This window comes from Hemitrygon akajei, chromosome 7 (assembly GCF_048418815.1).
Source record: "Hemitrygon akajei chromosome 7, sHemAka1.3, whole genome shotgun sequence".
Lineage (NCBI taxonomy): Eukaryota > Metazoa > Chordata > Chondrichthyes > Myliobatiformes > Dasyatidae > Hemitrygon > Hemitrygon akajei.
In genome coordinates this window covers 71,421,477-71,440,932 of record NC_133130.1, presented here as the reverse complement: position 1 = coordinate 71,440,932, position 19,456 = coordinate 71,421,477, and the positions used below count along the sequence as shown (strand labels likewise).

The 19,456-nt window shown below is 41.1% G+C and overlaps 1 protein-coding gene across 1 annotated transcript in view; it reads right to left on the bottom strand.

Annotated features, from left to right (window-relative positions):
* The window catches only part of commd1 (copper metabolism (Murr1) domain containing 1), a 107,869-nt gene extending 92,346 nt beyond the window's left edge, over nucleotides 1-15,523 (bottom strand). Inside the window, exon 1 of the mRNA XM_073051177.1 lies at nucleotides 15,319-15,523. Coding sequence (XP_072907278.1) covers nucleotides 15,319-15,489 — 171 coding nt within the window. The 5' untranslated portion in view covers nucleotides 15,490-15,523. The remainder of the gene's footprint in view (nucleotides 1-15,318) is intronic.
* Between the last annotated feature and the right edge of the window lie 3,933 nt (nucleotides 15,524-19,456).

Here is a 19,456-nt window from a genome sequence, read left to right as displayed (position 1 = left end):
GCATTTTCTATTTTTAATTCAGCAAAACTATTAGGAATGTACTATCATTTGATTCCAATTGTAATGCTATTGCTGCCATCAAGTATAATTTAACTTTGCAAGCACTTTTGAAATAAATCACCTTATAATTTAAATCTGAAAGTCAAGTGCAAAGGATTTCAAATAGAATGCTATTAGATTTCAAAAAAATAACATTTTGTCACCGAAATGAGCAATTAATTGCCAATTCCACGACTAAAACATGAGACGAGTGAGAAGTCACTCCCATTAAAAACTCAAATGCATCCTATTGCACATATCAGAAATCGATAAATGCACTATGAAGTCTTGAAGGTTTAAAATATCTATAGATGATGAGATGCTGTTCTGGAAGCTTACACTGGGCATCATGAGAGGGTAAAAACAGAGGTCAGAGTGAGAGTGGGGCAGAGACTGGCAACTGCAAATTGAACCTACCCTTGCAGACCAAACAGAGGTTTCCAGCATAACATTCAAATATTACACAAAAGGTTTCTCCAATTCAGAAATGTTCACTTCCTTTGTTCTGACAAAGGATTATTGGCTGGAAAGACTAACTCTGCTCCCACACTTGTGCTGCCTGACCCTCTGAGCTTTGAGCATTTTCTTTTGTTTACGTGTTAAGGGCTGAGGGAAAATATTTCCCTCAGGAAACCACTCTCAGTTCTCTCAATTCTGTAATTAATAAACTCTTCTATGCTTCACCAAAGTAAATGCTAGGTTATGAAACATACAAATTTGAAAACTGAAGGTCAAAGGAATATCAGAAGGAACATCAATAAGCAAATAAATGTGGCTCAAAGAGCAAACTCACTTGAGCTTGTGATATCAAACTCAAAAAGTACAAATCACAATTTTTTTAAAAGGCCCAAAACAAATTGTGCACTACCCAACAACTGTTTTCATGTTTCTTACTGTTCACCTGGCAGAGAATCTCACCTGTTCCCTCAACACCAGCTCCATTGCAAAGAAAGCCCAGCAGCGTCTCTACTTTCTGCGAAGGCGGAGGAAAGTCCATCTCCCACCCCCCCCCCCCCCCCCATCCTCATCACATTCTACAGGGGATGTATTGAGAGCATCCTGAGCAACTGCATCACTGCCTGGTTCGGGAATTGCACCGTCTCAGATCATAAGACTCAGCAGCGGACAGTGAGGTCAGCTGAGAAGATCATCAGGATCTCTCTTTCTGCCATTACAGACATTTACACCACACGCTGCATCCGCAAAGTTAACAGCATTGTGAAGGACCCCACACACCCCTCATACAAACTCTTCTCCCTCCTGCCATCTGGCAAAAGGCACCGAAGCATTCAGGCTCTAACGACCAGACTGTGAAACAGTTTGTTCCCCCAAGCCATCAGACTCCTCAACACCCAGAGTCTAGTCTGACATCTACATCATTTATTATTACAGGCAGTCCCCGGGTTACGTACAAGTTCCATTCCTGAGTCCGTATTTAAGTCGGATTTGTACGTAAGTCGGAACAAGTACATCCGGTATTATTTAGCGTCAGTTAGTCAAACGTTTGTCTTAGTATATAGTATATATTTTACCTTTCTATGCATATAAAACACTTAAGAAACGTATGCATTCCAATAATTAAACCACTGCGTTGCTTAGTAATAATTGTAGCTTTCATCGGAGCAGGGCCTTTCACTTTAATTATTTACTTATTAATTGTGATTAATTATTTAATCACTTCCATTATTCTCACTTTATCAGTTATCCTTTAAAATTGTTTCGATCGTTGACTGACTGCAGCCTAACACTTTTCCAATGTAAAGTAAATTTAAAGTAATGACCGATGGCGTTTCCCCTCTTTCCAAATGCTTTATTATTTCCACTTTATTTTCGATCACAATCGCTTCCCGTCAACGGAACAGAAACACTGCAGGCGGTGGGTCGCGAGCTCCACCACCTCCCGAGGTCCGCTGGGTCCTAAGGACCACCACACTGAATTCCCCAGGTCTTAAACTCCACTACACTAAGACAGGTTAAATGGGACAAGTGGGGGCTGTGCTGGGTTTGGCTATTTGATCCTCCACAATATTCCACGTGGGAATTTAAACTGCAGGTGGCAGTGTTTTTTTAAAACGAGGTCGAGTTGGGAGCTCGACATCAACCCGGCAGAGACGGTACAGGAGTCACTGGATCGCTATCAACCCGGCACGGGAGTGGTCTGTCACTGGATCGAACTCAGGAACCTCCGTTTCACTGCACCACCAGCTGACCAGAACGGGGGGGGGGGGGGGGGCAGGATGAATCTTACTAAGAAAAATTTAAGCCAAATACACAGTTAAACACTCAATACAGTGTCAACGGCAATGACTTAAAATGGCAGACGGCGTTCTCCTTCCTCGGTTCATAAGTACGAGTTGTCCATAAGTCGGACGTTCATAACTCGGGGACTACCTGTATATTGAAATTTGTCCTTTACTGTGCCTATTGTCTTGTTGATTATTAATTAATTAATTATTGTGCTGCCCTGCACTGTTTTGTGCACTTTATGTAGTCCTGTGTAGGTCTGTAGTCTGGTGTAGTTTTGTGTTGTTTCATGTAGCACCATGGTCCTGGTGGAACGTTGTTTCGTTTTTACTGTGTACTGTACCAGCAGTTTATGGTTGAAATGACAATAAAAAGGGACTTGACTTGAGGATGAGCACACACCTAACCCAATCCTGTGCACCATTTTAAAAGTTTTAAACTACCATGGAAGTTGGCAACTACCATGACGCAGAGTAACAGATGTTTCAAAAATTTTGGTTTACAAGTTGTCACTGATACAAAGTAGTACAAATTGAAATTAAGTGGAAAGTAATCACAAGAATTTTTCACACACGAATTCACATGAATTCTATCCATTTCTGTTGTCTGTCTTTGGGTCTCATGAGTTGTTTAAGGCAAACAAACATATCAACGATGTAACAGTTTGGTGTTTTAATGAATGTATCATGTCCTGTTGAATTGGTTCTGCTCAAATATGGCATTTTATTTCATTGTATCTAGTTTACAACATGCACTTGACTGATTCAGTTGCACATGAAAGGATATGAATCAGAAATTAGGTCTTTATTCTTTAGCGTAGAAGGTTGAGGGGGGACTTGATAGAAGTACTTAAAATTATGAGGGGGATAGATAGAGTTGACGTGGATAGGCTTTTTCCATTGAGAGTAGGGGAGATTCAACAAGAGGACATAAGTTGAGAGTTAAGGGGCAAAAGTGTAAGGGTAACACGAGGGGGAATTTCATTACTCAGAGAGTGGTAGTTGTGTGGAACAAACTTCCAGTAGAAGTGGTAGAGGCAGGTTCGATTTGTCATTTAAAAAAAAATTGGATAGGTATATGGACAGGAAAGGAATGGAGGGTTATGGGCTGAGTGCAGGTCGGTGGGACTAGGTGAGAGTAAACGTTCGGCATGGACTAGAAAGGCCGAGATGGCCTGTTTCCGTGCTGTAATTATTATATGGTTATAAGAAGTATTCTAATGCTAAAATGCCTGTATTTGGGTGGTTGTAAATTACAATGAGAGATAATGCCTTAATACTCCAGCCATTGTTACAAAGCACATGGGGAACCTCTGGTGGCAATTTAGTGTTACAGCAAATAAGTACTGAAATTACTGAAAGAACTGGTACTTGTTTCTGCAAATAGTTGTCATTAACACAAGAACTAGCTCTGATTTCATATCCCTTCAAGTGCAACTGAAACAGTCAAATGCATGTTGTAAACTAGACACAATGAAATAAAACGCCATATTTGAGCAGAACCAATTCAACAGGACATGATACATCTATTAAAACACCAAACTGTTACATCGTTGATGTGTTTGCCTTAAACAACTCATGAGACCCAAAGACAGACAATAGAAATGGATAGAATTCGTAATGACCCTTCGCTCGGTAAAACTACACTAGTCTCAAAACTCAACCCAATATCACATTCAGCAGAATGACTACTTAGATGGTTTATCCTAGAACAATTGAGTCCTTGATTGGAACGACCATCAATGAAAGTCAGCCTGGAATTGGTTTCCACTGACTGCTAGGTATGATTGTTTTGGCTCATCATAACACCTCCCTCTTGAAGATGATTAGTTGTAGGATTTGAGCCAAGGGTTGACTTGGAATGGAATGACCGGTTTATGCTGAAAATTAGTCCTTCTTAGCAGTTACAGGTTCTCACTTTCTTGTGATACTGCTTGCTGCTGGTGATAGGTTATTTGACCCCCTCCAGGAGGAGTTGAAGGTCCAGCTCTGTGTTTGAAGATCTGCCCAACAAACTTCTTGTGCTTTTGGGAGCACATGGCCACAACAGGTTGATGTGGTGTCACCAGTGACATTCGTCTATGGTAACTTCAAAGAACAGTATCACATCAACACTGTGCAGTCTTCTTCCCAAAAGCACTTCAGCTGGAGACTTCCCCTCAAGGCCTAGATGCGGTGTCCTTCGATTTGTCAATAGGAATGTGTTGAGAGCCTCGGACAATGCTCCTTCCCTTCAACTTAAAAGCAATAGATTGAAGGTAACCACAAAACCTCTCCGTTAGACTGTGGATGATATGGGGCGGGGGGGGGGGGCAGATGTGGATAATTTCAGTGTTCTGGTAGATTGCAGCAAACTGCTGTGAACTAAATTGAGTGCCAGTGCTAGAAACAAGTGTTTCTAGCACCCCAAAGTGGCTGAAGATCTGCAGCAGGTGTTGAATGGTAGCCCGTCACTTGTTGACTTGATAAGATAGTACTTCTGGCTATTTGGAATAGGTTTCAAACAGGACAGGGTAGGTACACCTGTTGATTGGGCCAGCAAGGTCATTATGTACTCAACTCCAAGGTCTGGTACCCTTAGGCCATGGTTGTGGATTGGATCTACAGTACTTGGATTCTTTGCTGCCACAGAGCACTGAGTACACTATTTGCATATGGGTGTGATATCTTCCTCTATACCCGGCTTATACACAAAGCTTCTTGATGCCTGGCTGACCATGGTGGAATATTAAGCAAGAGTCCACAGTAGAGAGCAATGCATGATGACGATAGAAGGGTACAACATCTTCCTCAACCTTGCCTGCCCATCCATTAGTGAGGCATCCAGAGATACTTTGAAGAAGAGGGTGTGCAGTTGTTTCTGCTCTGATTTTGCTGCCTGGGACTGGAAGACCTTCAGCAGCATTTAATACAACCTGGAGGACCTCACAATCAAATGAAATCACAGCAACAACTACATCTTCAATTTCACTGACCTGTTGGTTCCCAAGTCTGGAGAGGTCATCTGCCTGACCAAGTTTCTGGGTTGCTGTGTATTTGATTTAAAAATCATAGGCAAATAATATCATTGTTCACCTTTGCAGACAGTTGGGTGTATTCACTGGTGTGGCTTTCTTAGACCTGAAGATGAACATCAGTGAGGGTGAAGTGTCTGTCATTAAGCATCTTGTGGAACTTCTTCACATCAAAGATGACTTCCAAGGTTTCCATCTCGATTTATCCATAGACTTCTCTGCTGCACTGGCCTTGAACACAATAAAGGATGGCAAAAGCCTTTTTTGTGACCATGGCAATGGCATTTACTGCAAATGTGTTTCTTGTATTTGCATTTTCTTGCAAAATACCAAGCACCACAGTTCTAACGGCTGTGTTTGGCCACGTGCAGATCTAGTGAGTGATGATGTCTGGGCAACTAGACACTGCATTGACCTTGGTCTGTTCAACTGGGTTGGAATATAGTTTCAGGTTGATCAAATGCTGACATTCTTGAGTAACAGCTCATAGAATATTATCAGTGCTGTGCTCTAGTGTGGCCAGGAGCAGTTTATGTATATCTGCCTCAGCAGGTGTTTGAAGTGCACAAATAATTTTTTTTTTTAAAAATCAGACACTTGAACAGTAATTCAGTCATGTTACCCAGCTTGAACTTTTCACATTCATGATTGACAATACTGGTGCATCTGATAAAGTCAATGGCATCTTGTTTAACAAGTTTTAGATAATGGTAGCCTATACTGAAGAGAGATGACTGCTCTCCAAAAACGTTTGTTAACTGTTGGTCAGTTTCATCAAATGATAAGTCGCACAGGTTCTTAAACAGAATGAAGTTGAAATGGCATTCATGTTCAGCAGTACCCAATACTTCAGAGCAAAGGGCATGTTTTCCAGGAGTCCACTTTACTGGCAAACATGACCCAGAATACATCTTCGTAGTGCTAAAACTATAACTCAAACACAACTTCCGAAACAGCATCGAACTGTAAATTGGAAATGTACACAATCGACTCGTGAGTCCTGTTCAGTGATTGACATTGATGTAGTTGAACTCACTGACAACCCGCTGGTTAATATTTTGATTAACCTCAGCTTAGCAGCCTCAGGTGAGCTTGCAGGATTGTGCACAAGTCTTTTGCTGGAATTGCCATGTTGATATAATACAGCACCTCATTGCCAATTTGGTGTGTTCACTCGCCTATACCTACTGATGAGACCTGAAGCCAGGCAATAGAACAAGCTGGAGATTGAAATAACCCCTAATTTTGTAAAACTACACCAGTCTCAAAACTCAACCCAAACTGACACTTCCCAGTATGACCAATTAAATACTTTACTCCAGAACTGATTTCTTGACTGGAACAACGAGGAATCAGTGAAAGTCAGCTGACCACAAGGTGCTGATCATTATGGCAAGTCATAACAATCAGCTGCTTGTTTTATTTCTCCTGATAGTAGTTCCTATTTAGAAGAATATGCAAAATAAAAGTCTGAAATATAAACAAAAGAATTCTTACAATTAAGTTTTGTAGCAATTAATTTTCCTGAAAGTAAGATTAGATACTCTGCAAAACACCTGTCCTGCCCAACTATCAAGATCATAAGACCGTAAAACATAGAAGCAGAATTAGGCCATTTGGCCCATCAAGTCTGCTCCACCATTCAGTCAAGGCTGATCCCTTTTCCCCTCCTCAGCCTCACTCCCCGGCCTTCTCTCCATAACCTTTGATGTTGTGTCCAATCAAGAACCTATCAAGCTCTGTCTTAAATACACCCAACAATCTGGCCTCCACAGCTGCCTGTGGTAATGAATTCCACAAATTCACCACCTCCAGGCTAAAGAAATTTATCTGCATCTGTTTTAAATGGACACCCCTCTATCCTAACATTGTGCCCTTTTGTCCTAGACTCTCCCACCATGGGAAACATCCTTTCCACTTCTACTCTAAGTCATTTGTTAGCTTTCATTGACATCCCCACTCATCATTCTAAATTTTAACAAGTACAAACCCAGAGCTAACAAACGTCCCTCGTATGATAACCCTTTCATTCCTGGAATCATCCTTGTGAACCTTCTCTGAAACTTCTCCAGTGTTAGCACATCTTTTCTCAGATGATGAGCCCAAAAATGTTCACAATACTCAAGGTGAGGCCTCACTAGTGCTTTATTAAGCCTCAGCATCACATCCTTGCTCCTGTATTCTAGACCTCTTGAAATGCATGTTAACATTGCATTTGCCTTCCTCACCACTGACTCTACCTACAAGTTAACTTTTAGGGTGCTCTGTTTGCATCTCAGATTTTTGGATTTTCTCCACTTAGAAAATAGTCTGCACATTTATTTCTACTACCAAAGTGCATGACCATGCATTTTCCAACATTGTATTTCAATTGCCACTTTCTTGCCCATTCTCCTAAATTGTCCAAGTCCTTCTGTAGCCTGCTTCCTCAACATTACCTGCCCCTCCACCCAATCTTTGTATTATCTGCACAATTGGCAACAAAGCCATCTACTTCCATCATCTAAATCACTGATATACAGCATAAAAATAAGTAGTCCCAATACCAACTCCTACTGAACACCACTAGTCACTGGCAGCCAATCAGAAAACAATCCTTTTATTCCCACTCGCTGCCTCCTACCAATCAGCCAATGCTCTAAACATGTCAGTAACTTTCCTATTATACCATTGCCTCTTAATTTGGTATGCAGCCTCATGTACCTTTTCAGACACCTTCTGAAAGTCCAAATATACAACATCCACTGCATCCCCTTTATCTATCCTACTTGTAATCTCCTCAAAGAATTCCAACAGGTTCATCAGGCAAGATTTTCCCTTTAAGGAAACCATGCTGACTTTATCCTATCTTGTCCTGTGTCAACAAGTACTCCATCACCTCATCCTTAACAATTAACTCCATCATTTTCCCAACCACTGAGGTCAGACTAACTGGTCTATAATTTCCTTTCTGCTGCCTCCCTCCTTTCTTAAAGTGTGGAATGACATTTGAAATATTCCAGTCCTCTGGCACTATGCCAGAGTCCAATGATTTTTGAAAGATCATTACTCATGCCTCCACAATCTCAACTGCTACCTCTTTCAAAAGCCTAAGTTGCAGCTCATCAGGTCCAGGTGACTTATGTACCCTGAGGTCTTTCAGCTTTTTGAGCACCTTCTCTCTTGTAATAGTAACTGCACTCACTTCTCTTCCCTCGCGCCCTTCAACATCTGGCACACTTCTAGCGTTTTCCACAGAGAAGACTGATCCAAAATGCTCATCTGACGTCTCCTTGCTCCCCGTTATTATTTCTCTGGCCTCGTTTTCTAGTGGTCCTATATCCACTCTCATCTCTCTCTTTTTTTTTTAAACGTACTTAAAAAAAGCTTTCACTATCCACTTTGATATTATTTGTCAGCTTGCTTTCACATTTCATCTTTTCCCTCCCAATGGTTCTTCTAGTTGCTCTCTGTCGGTGTTTAAAAGCTTCCCAATCCTCTATCTTCCCGCTAATTTTTGCGTTTTTGTATGCCCTCTCTTTGGCTTTTACATTAGCTTTGACTTCCCATGGTTGTAATATTTTGCCATTTGAGTATTTCTTCATTTTGGAATACACTTATCCTGTACCTTCCTCATTTTTCCTCAAAACTCACACTATTGCTGCTCTGCCCTCATCCTTGGCAGCATCTCTTTTCAATTACTTTGGCCAACTCCTCTTTCATACCACAACTTTCTCTTCTCTCCACTGAAATACTGCTATGTCAGACTTTACCTTCTCTGTATCAAATTTCAAGTTGAACTCAGTCATATTGTAATCACTGTCTCCTAAATGTTCTTTTGCCTTAAGCTCCCTAATCACCTCCAGTTCATTTCACAACACCCAATCCAGTGTAGCTGATCCCCTAGAAGCTCACAACAAACTGCTCTAAAAAGCCATGTTGTAGGTATTCAACAACTCACTTTCAAGATCCGGTGATTTTCCCCCACCGACCTGCATTTTGAAATCTCCCATGACTATCATAACATTCCCTTTTGAATTCCTTTTCTACTTCCCATTGTAATCTGTGGTCCACATTCCAGCTACTTTTGGGAGGCCTGTATGTAACTGCTACTTTACCCTCACAGTTCCTTAACTCAACCCACAAGGATTCAACATCTTCTAATCCTGCATCACATCTTTCTGCTAATTTGATGCCATTCCTTACCAGCAAAGCCACACCACTCACTCTGCCTACCTTCCTATTCCTCTGTCACAATGTGTAACCTTGGACATTCAGCTCCCAACTACTACTATCCTTCAGCCATGATTCAGCAATGGCCACAACACCATACCTGACAATCTGTAATAGTGCAACAAGATCGTCCACCTTATTTTTTATACTCTGTGCATTGAGATCTAACAATGACAGTTGTGTTGGACAATTAAATAGCTAACTAGAGGTCATTATAATGTCCTTATAATATTGGCAAAGTGAGGCTATGTGCCAAAATCAAGTCTGAATCATCTGAGATCTACAGATAGAAATGACAAGTCAATGAACCCTCTCAGTTTCTTCATAGAAGAAAGGGAAGGAGGGTAATATTTAATATTGGAAATAAAATGAAAATTTCCACATTCAAGATGGAAAATGCACAGACGTACAGAATTTGAATGCTTGAAAATGTGTTCATGAATGTTATTTTTAAGTAAATTGCAATGATCATGTTAAAGTATTTGCCATATATAAGAATTACTTTAAATAAACCCCTGACAGTATCCTAAAATGTCAACTGTTTACTCTTTTCCATGAATACTGCCTGACCTGCCGAGTTCCTCCTGCAATGTGTGGGTGTTACCTGACAAGTAAATTGTTTGCACAGGGAACAGCGAGTTCTTGGAATGAACTGCCCAAGAAAATGGTTAAGACGGACAACTGCAACATCTAAAAGGCATTTGAATAAGTACCTGGAGGGGAGGGGCTGAGAGGTTTTGGGATAAACGTGGACAACTGGGACAAGCAGAATTGGCATGGACCGATTAGGCCAAAGGGCCTGTCTTGCTGCTGTATTACTCAATGACTCACACTCACTCTCATTACAGACTTGCTCAAACTGGAGAAGGAGAAGAGCTGAAATCCATAGGAAAGGAGGGAATGTCTGCCCTATATCAAATAAGCATTTGACCAGGCATGATAACCAAGGTGTCCAAGAAAAAAAAATCAAAGCAGTGAACCAAGTGGGGACCACAAGTTGGAGTCTTTAGCTCAATGACATAAAAGTATCAGCAATAATGTCATAAGTGATATTTATGAAAAGGCATTTGTGGTTCTGGCAGCCACACATTCCAAACTTGGTTAAAATATGAATAAAATAGCTCAATTCCAAAGGAGGTATGAATTTTTCCCCTTGGCATCAACAAGTCTGGTAAAACTGCTCAGTAAGAATGAAGGGTGAACCATTCCCTTCACCAGGGGTTCCCAAACTTTTATTTTGCCATGGACCAATACTAAAAGTCAAGGGATTGGTGGACACCAGGTGGGGAACCTCTGCCCTACACAAAATAAAATGGTTGTGCTCTTTGGAAATCAGCCACCTCAGCCCCAAGACAATGTGCTGAACAATTCGTTCACCTGTACCCAAGGCCCATTCACGTCAGTTTCTTCAGTGAGCCCCCTTCCATTGTGTCATAAGTCAATTGCCAGCTGATGACCACACTAAGTTCAAACCTCTCAGCCAAAACACATACAGTATTATTGCATGTAACAGGCACAAAGTGATAACTAGCAAATAACATTTGCAAAAAAAAAAGTGCCAACAGGTGTAATCTAGCCATTCAAATTTGACATTCATCACTATTATCATCTGAACTGCTGCCCACAGCCCCACCATGAGCATACTTGGAACATCACTGACCTACTCAATCAGTACAGGCACATGAATACTATAGCAAGACGAGGTCAAGCCAGAGGCTGGAAATTTGCAATGAAAAATCTGGGGCACGTTTCCACAAATCCAATCTTTCAAACAAAGGATGAGCTGATTTTCCAGCCAATATACTGCCCACTTACCTGATTGAGTGCAGCCCCATAGGTTCTTAAGGGGCTCAATCCCTACAAGATAAAGTAGTCTTGTTGTCATGTATCCAATCTAATCATTTACACATACAGATTTATCTCTGCTGGTGTACCTTGTCTATACAAACAGTGCATTCATTCATTCTAAAACTGCAACCTCTAGAATCAATGATAAGAGCAGCTGGCAATGGCAGTACTCCCCTGCAGACAATTCACCATCCTGACATGCAAATTATCCTCAATAGTTCTTTTTTGATGTTTATCCAAATACAAAACTCCCTGAATATTGCACTTTAGAAGAACTAATACAAAATGAATGTTCAGGACCAAAGAAATATTGAGGAACACAGGAACCTTGGTGTACAGTCAAAGAAGGAAATAGAAAATTCCGTAGGGAGTAGAAAATTCTGCAAAGGGTACACAAACTTTTTCTTCCACCTGTATGTTATGGAGTTATACCAATTATATCAAATATAGTTGCAAGAAACAGTTTGTGAACCCTTTTAAATAACCTGGTTTTCTGCATTAATTACTCATAAAATGTAGTCTGATCTTCATCTAAGTCACAATAATAGGCAAGCACAATCTGACAAAACTAATAACATACAAACAATTGTACTTCTTCTCATCAATACTGAGTAAACTATTTAAACATTCACAGTCTAGGTTCAAAAAAGTATGTGAACCTCTGGGGTAATGCCTTCTACAAAAGCTATCTGGAGTCAGGTGTTCTAATCAATGAGATGAGATTGGAGGGGTGGGTTGTAGACATGCCCTACCCTATAAAAAGACACACAAAATCAGGTAACTGACAGTCTGCTCTTCTCAAGAAAGATCTGTTTATGTGCACAATGTGATCAAAACAACCTTCAGGTGACCTTAGAAGAATTGTAAAGATGCATGAAGCTGGGAAAGGCTACAAAAGCATTTCTAAAGATCTGAGTGATCATCAGTTCATGAGAAACTATCTACAAATGGAGGAAATACAATAATTGCTACTCTCCTGAAAAGTGGGCATCCTGCGAAGATCACACAAAGAGCAAAATGTTCAATGCTGAAAAGAGATGAAAAAGAACCCAAGGGTAACAGCAAAAGAACTGCAGAAATCTCTCAAACTTGCTAAAGTCTCTGTTCATGTGTTCACTACAAAAAAAAACACTGAATAGCAACAGAGTTCATGGAAGGACTCCACTGAGGAAACAACTGATAACCAAAAAAAAAATCTGCACCTTTCAAGTTTGTAAAAGACCACCTGGATGTTCCACAACACCTCTGGGAAAATGTTCTGAGGACAGAGGAGACAAAAGTTGAACTTATTGGCAGAAATGCACACTGCTATATTTGGAAGGAAAAAGGAACTGCACACCAACACCAAAACCCCATCCCAACTATGAAGCATGGTGGAAGGAGCATCATGGCTTGGGGCTGCTTTGCTGCCTCAGGGCCTGGACAGCTTGCAACCGTGGAGGGAAACAATGAATTCCAAATTGTATCAAGACATTTTACAGGGGAATGTCAGGGTAGCGGTCCGTCACCTGAAGCTTAATAGAAGTTGGATGAAACAAGAAGACAATGATCTGAAACACAAGGGTAAATCAACAACATAATGGTTTAAAATTACAAAAATTTGTGTTTTGGAATGGCCAAGTCAGAGTCCAAACCTTAACCCGATTGAGATGCTGTGGCATTACCTGAAGAGGGCTGTCCATGCAAGGTCCCTCAATAATATTGATGAACTGAAACAGTTTTGTATGGAGGAATGGTCTAAAATTCCTCCTCACCATTGTGCAAGTATCATCAGCAGCTACAGGAGATGTTTGGTGGAGGTTACTGCTGCTAAAGGAGGTTCTAGCAGTTATTAAATACAAGGGTTGACATGTGTTTTCCAGCTTGGACTGTGAATGATTAAATAATGTGTTCAATAAAGAAAGGAAAAGTGCAATTGTCAGAGTGTTATTAGTTTAAGCATAGTGTTTGTCTATTATTGTGGCTTAGATGAAGATCGGATCACATTTTATGAGTAATCAAGGAAGAAAACCAAGTAATTGCAAAGGGCTTGCGAACTTTTTCTTGCAACTGTATTAATTGGATCAGAGCTGCAGTATCAATTATTTTTCACTACTCTAACATTCAGATGTGATTGCACTGCAGTGAAACTGCTTCACCACAGAAACACTGTTTTGCCCCCAGGACATAAATAAATGGGCAATTGATAACATCACTTGCAGCTGCATAGCAATTGACAAGAAGGGAGTGATTGATGCATTTAGCAGTGCAAACGAAGAAACTGTGCGTAATAGTTTCTCGGAGTTTTGAAAGAGAAGGGAGAAGATGTATCTTGTGGATATATCATGTTGTGGGTGCAATAATTATGTCGAATAATGCATTGAATGAACACTGATGGGATGGAAGGTGAGGAGAAGAAATAAACAGTTGTTCTGATTTGGATTAGAGGTGGTAAGGGAGGAAACATGGGAAATAGGCGCCTTCTGATCAATGAGAAGTCACAGTTAGACATTGAGAAGACACCTCAGACAATGATGTCGATGAGAAAATCTTGAGAATAGCTTCTCCATCTGTTATTTGTTCTGATTACCACAGCAGTCTCTCCAAAATATCTCAACTATGGCTTCCCCATCTACTAGAGTATACAAACCATCTATCTCCACGTCCTTTCTGCCCAGCGAGAACCAGAATAGGGTTCTTGTTGCTCTCATCTTCCATCCTGCTAGCTTTCACATTCCAAGGATCATTCTCAGTTATTGCTGTAATCTTCAATGGGATTCCACAGCCAGAATCATCACCTTTTTACATTTAACACTCTGAAGAGAGTGGACTATTTTAGCAATTTCCTGGCTTATACTTCCACCTCTACCAACCATCCCTTCCTGGAGGTAGTTGCTAACACAATGACAGAGCAGCAAGCACAACCTTTTCTAGTACTCTTCCCAGTCTCCCGAGACTTGAATAGTTCTTCCACCTGCACTCCACAGATTTAATGCATCACATCCTGTATTCAGGATGTGCTCTCCGTAACACCGAGGAAACCAACGCAGGTTGGATGACCACCTTGCGAAACACCTCTGTTCAGTCTGCAAAGGTGACTCTGCAAATCCACTCTCCTGTCAATATAATTCTGCATCCAACTCTAACCTCTATCTCTGCCCCCATATTGTCAAAACAAAGTCCAATATATATTTAAAACAAGGCACTCATCTTCCTACTGGGCATACAGCAGCTCAGTAGCAATTTTAAGTAGCATTGTTCCAGTCATCAACATGAGGTATTGATTACTTCCCCCCCCCACCCAACCCAACAGAAACTGCCTGATCAGAACAAAATATTAAACTACTGAATGTATAACACTTTCAACACTTCCATTAAGTATATTTTGTTGTATTTCAATACCTAACTGCACACATTTATTAAACAGACAGCATAGAACACCTTAATTCCACCCCTCCACACCACACCAAAGTCATTTTGTTCACTCTGTCCACTCCAACACATAAATGCATGTGTTTTACTATTTTCCCACTCTAGTCAAAGGTCATTGACCTGCAATACTAGATCTATTTCTTTCTTGTCACACACGACCTAACCTGCCGACTGCTTCCAGTAATTTCCTTCTTTTAGATTTCCGGCATATGAAGTCTCTTGCTTTAATTATTAGTAGATACATAGAGGTATTCTTGAATGAACTGACTGCAGAGGGCGCTGAAAGATTGGGACACTGGTATTGGAACACATCTCCTGAAAGACGTTACTGTCTCGGTGGTAACGACTGGTCTTGGAGGATTCAATTAATGTACACCAATCAAACTACATCAGTAAAGCTGTACAGCAAATGCATTACACAATGCATTACTACATCAAACGACATGTCAGCAATCACATTTCTCGGATTAGAGAAAGCTGATGTAAAGGAGACTGCTGTTCGCTGGAGAGCAGTTGGTGGTTGATGGGGTCGCGGTCCCTTCTTCACCTACCCGTAGGATACCGTTCATTTTCTCCACCAGAACTTGGAAATCTTGCTCTGAAAGCTCGGGGTAGAGTTCATCCTTGAGCATCTGCTCGGTAACGGCAGGGTTACGGTAAAAGGTGATCTGAGACAGGCCAAACAGCAGGCCGCTCAAAGACTTACTGCCCACATCAGCCATGATCTACTGACGTCATGTTGACCTGGGCTGACCTTTCACCCCGTCTGTTGCGCCCCGCCTCCTCAAACACGCTGCGATCATTGGCTCAGCGGCTCTGCCAAGTGCCAGTCAATGGTACTGCACCAGCAAATTTGAAAAGTCCAGCTTGGGGCAGACAGGATTTAACATGAAAAGTTTATTAGGATATCACTGCCATCGTAATATGCTTGAATATGTATTCGACCTTCTGAAAAGCATTAGGTTTTTTGATTTTTTTTGGGAGGGGAGTAATTTATAAGGTAGACCTCCTGTCTTTTTCCTCCACACTCACTTGGCGGTGGTCGTTCACTTATTGTTGGTCTGCCAACCGCCATTGAAAAGCAAGAACATGGGTATTGATTTTTTTGTTGTCACATGTACCGAGGTTTGCAAACCGTTCATACTGATCAATCCATTACATCATGCATTGAAGTAGTCAAGGTAAAACAATAACAGAATGCAGAATCAATCAATCAATCAATTTCCCTCAGGATCAATAAAGTATGTCTGTCAATAAAGTGTAAAAGCTACGGAGAAAGTGCATTTCAGGTAAACGGTAAGGTGCAACATCATAATGACAGAGATTGTAAGGTCAGGAGTCCATCTTATCGACCCATTGAGGCATCCAATAATCTTATGACAGCAGGGTGGGAGCAGTCCTTGATCCTGGTCACACATACTTTCAGGTTTTTGTATCCAACTATAAAAAAATTACAAAATGTACGGGATCGAGAAAGTCTGCAGATGCTGAAAGTCCAAAGCAACACACATAAAATGCTAGAGGAATTCATGTCAGGCAGCATCTACGTTTCGGGCTGAGACCATCCTTAAGTTCTGAAAAGGAAGGGGGAAGACTAGCTGGAAGCTGATAGCTGAAGCCAAATGAGGAGAAAAGGTAAAGGGCTGGAGAGGAAGGAATCTGATAGGAGAAGAGAGTGGATCATAGGAGAAAAGGAAGTACAAGGGGACCTGGGGTAAATAATATGCAGGTGAGAAGAGGTAGAGGGCCAGAGTAGGGAATAGAGGGAGGGTAGGGGAAATTTTATTTTATCAGAAGGAGAAATCGATATTCATACTATCAGGTTGGAGACAGAATATAAGGTGTTGCCCCTGCATCTTGGCACAAGAGGAGGCTATGGTCCAAAATGTCAGAGTGGAAATGTGAATTGGAATTAAAATGTTTGGCCACTGAGAAGTTCCGCTTTTGGCAGATAAAGCAAAGTTGTAATGGATGCAGCCCAGTCCATCATGGGTAAGGCCCTCCCCGCCACGAAGCACATCTACACAGAGCACTCTCACAGAAAAGCAGCATCCATCATCGAGGCCCCACCACAAAGGCCATGCTCTCTTTTCACTGCTGCCATTAGGAAAAAAGGGACAGGATTCCACCAGGCTCAGGAGCAATTATTACCGCCCAACCATCCAGTTCTTGGACCAGAGGGGATAACGTCCCTCACCCCATCTCTGAACTGTTCCCACAACCTGTACATTCCAAAGTCTCTTCATCTCTTGTCCTCTCTATTTGATCGTTTGTTTATTATTATTTTCTTTCGTATCTGCACAGTTTGTTTTTTTGCATATTGGCAGTGTGTCCATCTTTTGAATGCAGACTTTATTGATTCTATTGAATTTCTTGGAATTCTACAGATGAACCATGGTGAGCATTCTAACTGGCTGTATCATCGTCCAGTGTGTGGGATGGGGGACTACTGCACAGGATCAAAGTAAGATGCAGAGAGTTGTAAGCTTAGTCAGCTCCATCATGGGCACTGGCCTCCATAGTATCCAGGACATTTTCAAGGACCGGTGCCTCAGAAAGGCGATGTCCATCTTTACGGTCCCCATCACCCAGGTCAGACGGTGCAGGACACATCTAATATGCTAAAGAAGGATGTTATGGACAAAATGGGAGGTGAGGACCTCGATAAAATCATTGTTACTAAAGAGATAGTGATGAGCAAACTAGAGGACCTGAAGGTAGATAAGTCCCCTGGTCCTGATGGGATGCATTCCAGGGTGCTGAAGGAATTGGCAGTGGTTATAGTAGATGTGTTGGTAATCATTTATCAAAACTCTCTAGACTCTAAGCAGGTCCCAGCAGATTTGAAGACAGCAAATGTCATGCCACATTTTAAAAAAGGATGTAGACAAAAAATGGGCAACTATAGGCCAGTTAGCTTAACATCTGTAGTCAGGAAAATGCTTGAAGCTGTCATTAAGGAAGAAATAGTGAAACATTTAGAAAGGCCGCACCTGGAGTACTGTGTGCAGTTCTGGTCTCCATACTTGAGGAAGGATATACTGGCTTTGGAGGCAGAGCAGAGAAGGTTCACCAGGTTGATTCCAGGGATGAAGGGGTTAACCTATGAGGAGCGATTGAGTCGCCTGGGACTATACTCTCTCGAGTTCGGAAGAATGAGAGGGGATCTTATAGAAACATACAAAAATTTGAAAGGAATAGATAAGATAGAAGTAGGAAAGTTGTTTCCATTGGTAGGTGAGACTAGAACTAGGGGACATTGCCTCAAGATTCAGGGGAGAAGATTTAGGACAGAGATGAGGAGAAACTATTTTTCCCAGAGAGTGGTGATTCTGTGGAATTCTCTGCCCAGGGAAGCAGTTGAGGCTTCTTCACTAAATATATCTAAGAAACAGTTATGCACCATTAGCCTTCATTATAATAAGGGACTACTTTATGTTTTAATAACACGTCGTTGCATGCACTATTAGGCACGCATTGATCTGTATGGGTGTGTCAAGTTAAGACTCTACCAGCAAAGAACCATGAAACTTCATTCCCGTCTCCAGCGTTTTTATTAGTAATGTAGTTGTGTAACCATGCCACATACACAACAAGTTAGATAGGCTTTTACATAGTAAGGGAATTACGGTAATGGTTATGGGGAAAAGGCAGGTAGATGAAGCTGAGTTTACAGACGGATCAGCCATGATCTTATCGAAAGGCGGGACAGGCTCGATGGGCCGGATGGCCTATTCCTGCTCCTATTTCTTATGTTCTGATGTCATGCCTTGTTCTCATTGCTCTCATCAGGAATGAGGTACAGAAACCTGAAGGCACACACTCAATGATTCAGGAACAGCTTCCTTCCCTCTGCCATCAATTTCTGAATGGACATTCAACCCATGAACACTACCTCACTATTTCTTTTATTTCTATTTTGTGCGGTACTTATTGATTTTAACATTGTGTATATATTTGGTATATTTTTGGTAATATATTTTCACACTTTTTCTCCATTATTATGTATTGCATTGTACTGTTGCCCCAAAGTCAGTAAATCTCACAACATATGCCAATGATATTAAATCTCATTCTGATTCTGTGGATGCTCGTAAGGAAACAAATCTCAGGTTTATATATGGTGATATATATGTACTTTGATAAGAAATTTACGGTACTTTGAACTTTGATATGTTTCTGCAATCGTTCAGCTTAATTTCTGAACTCCCAAGAACTGTTATCATTGGTAGACAAAATGATCTATTCCCAAAGTGTTTGCCAGTGAACAAATTCATAATAACCGTAAAACAACCTATTTATAGCTTTCAGATACTGGAAAATAATATGAAAATACTTTGCAGGTCAGGCAGCATCAGTAGATAGACAACGAACTTTCATTCGGAAAAAAAATTAGATAGATAATTCTTGTCTGTCATTTGACCTTTTATTCTTTATTTAATAATCTTATCAATAATAAATTGAACCATTCAAGGAAAATAACCTCCACTCCTGTATCTTTCCAAGCTTGGTGATGTTTACCAGGCTTTGTTCATATTATTGAGTCATGGCTTTTAGTTTTGCGACGAAAACACGTGCAATAGAATTGTTATTTAATCGCTTCAGCACGATCACTTTTTTGCGTTGTATTTGGGGAATTTCCGTCCGGCATCAGGTTGGACGCCCGCTGATGTCACTGCCTGCGCCAGG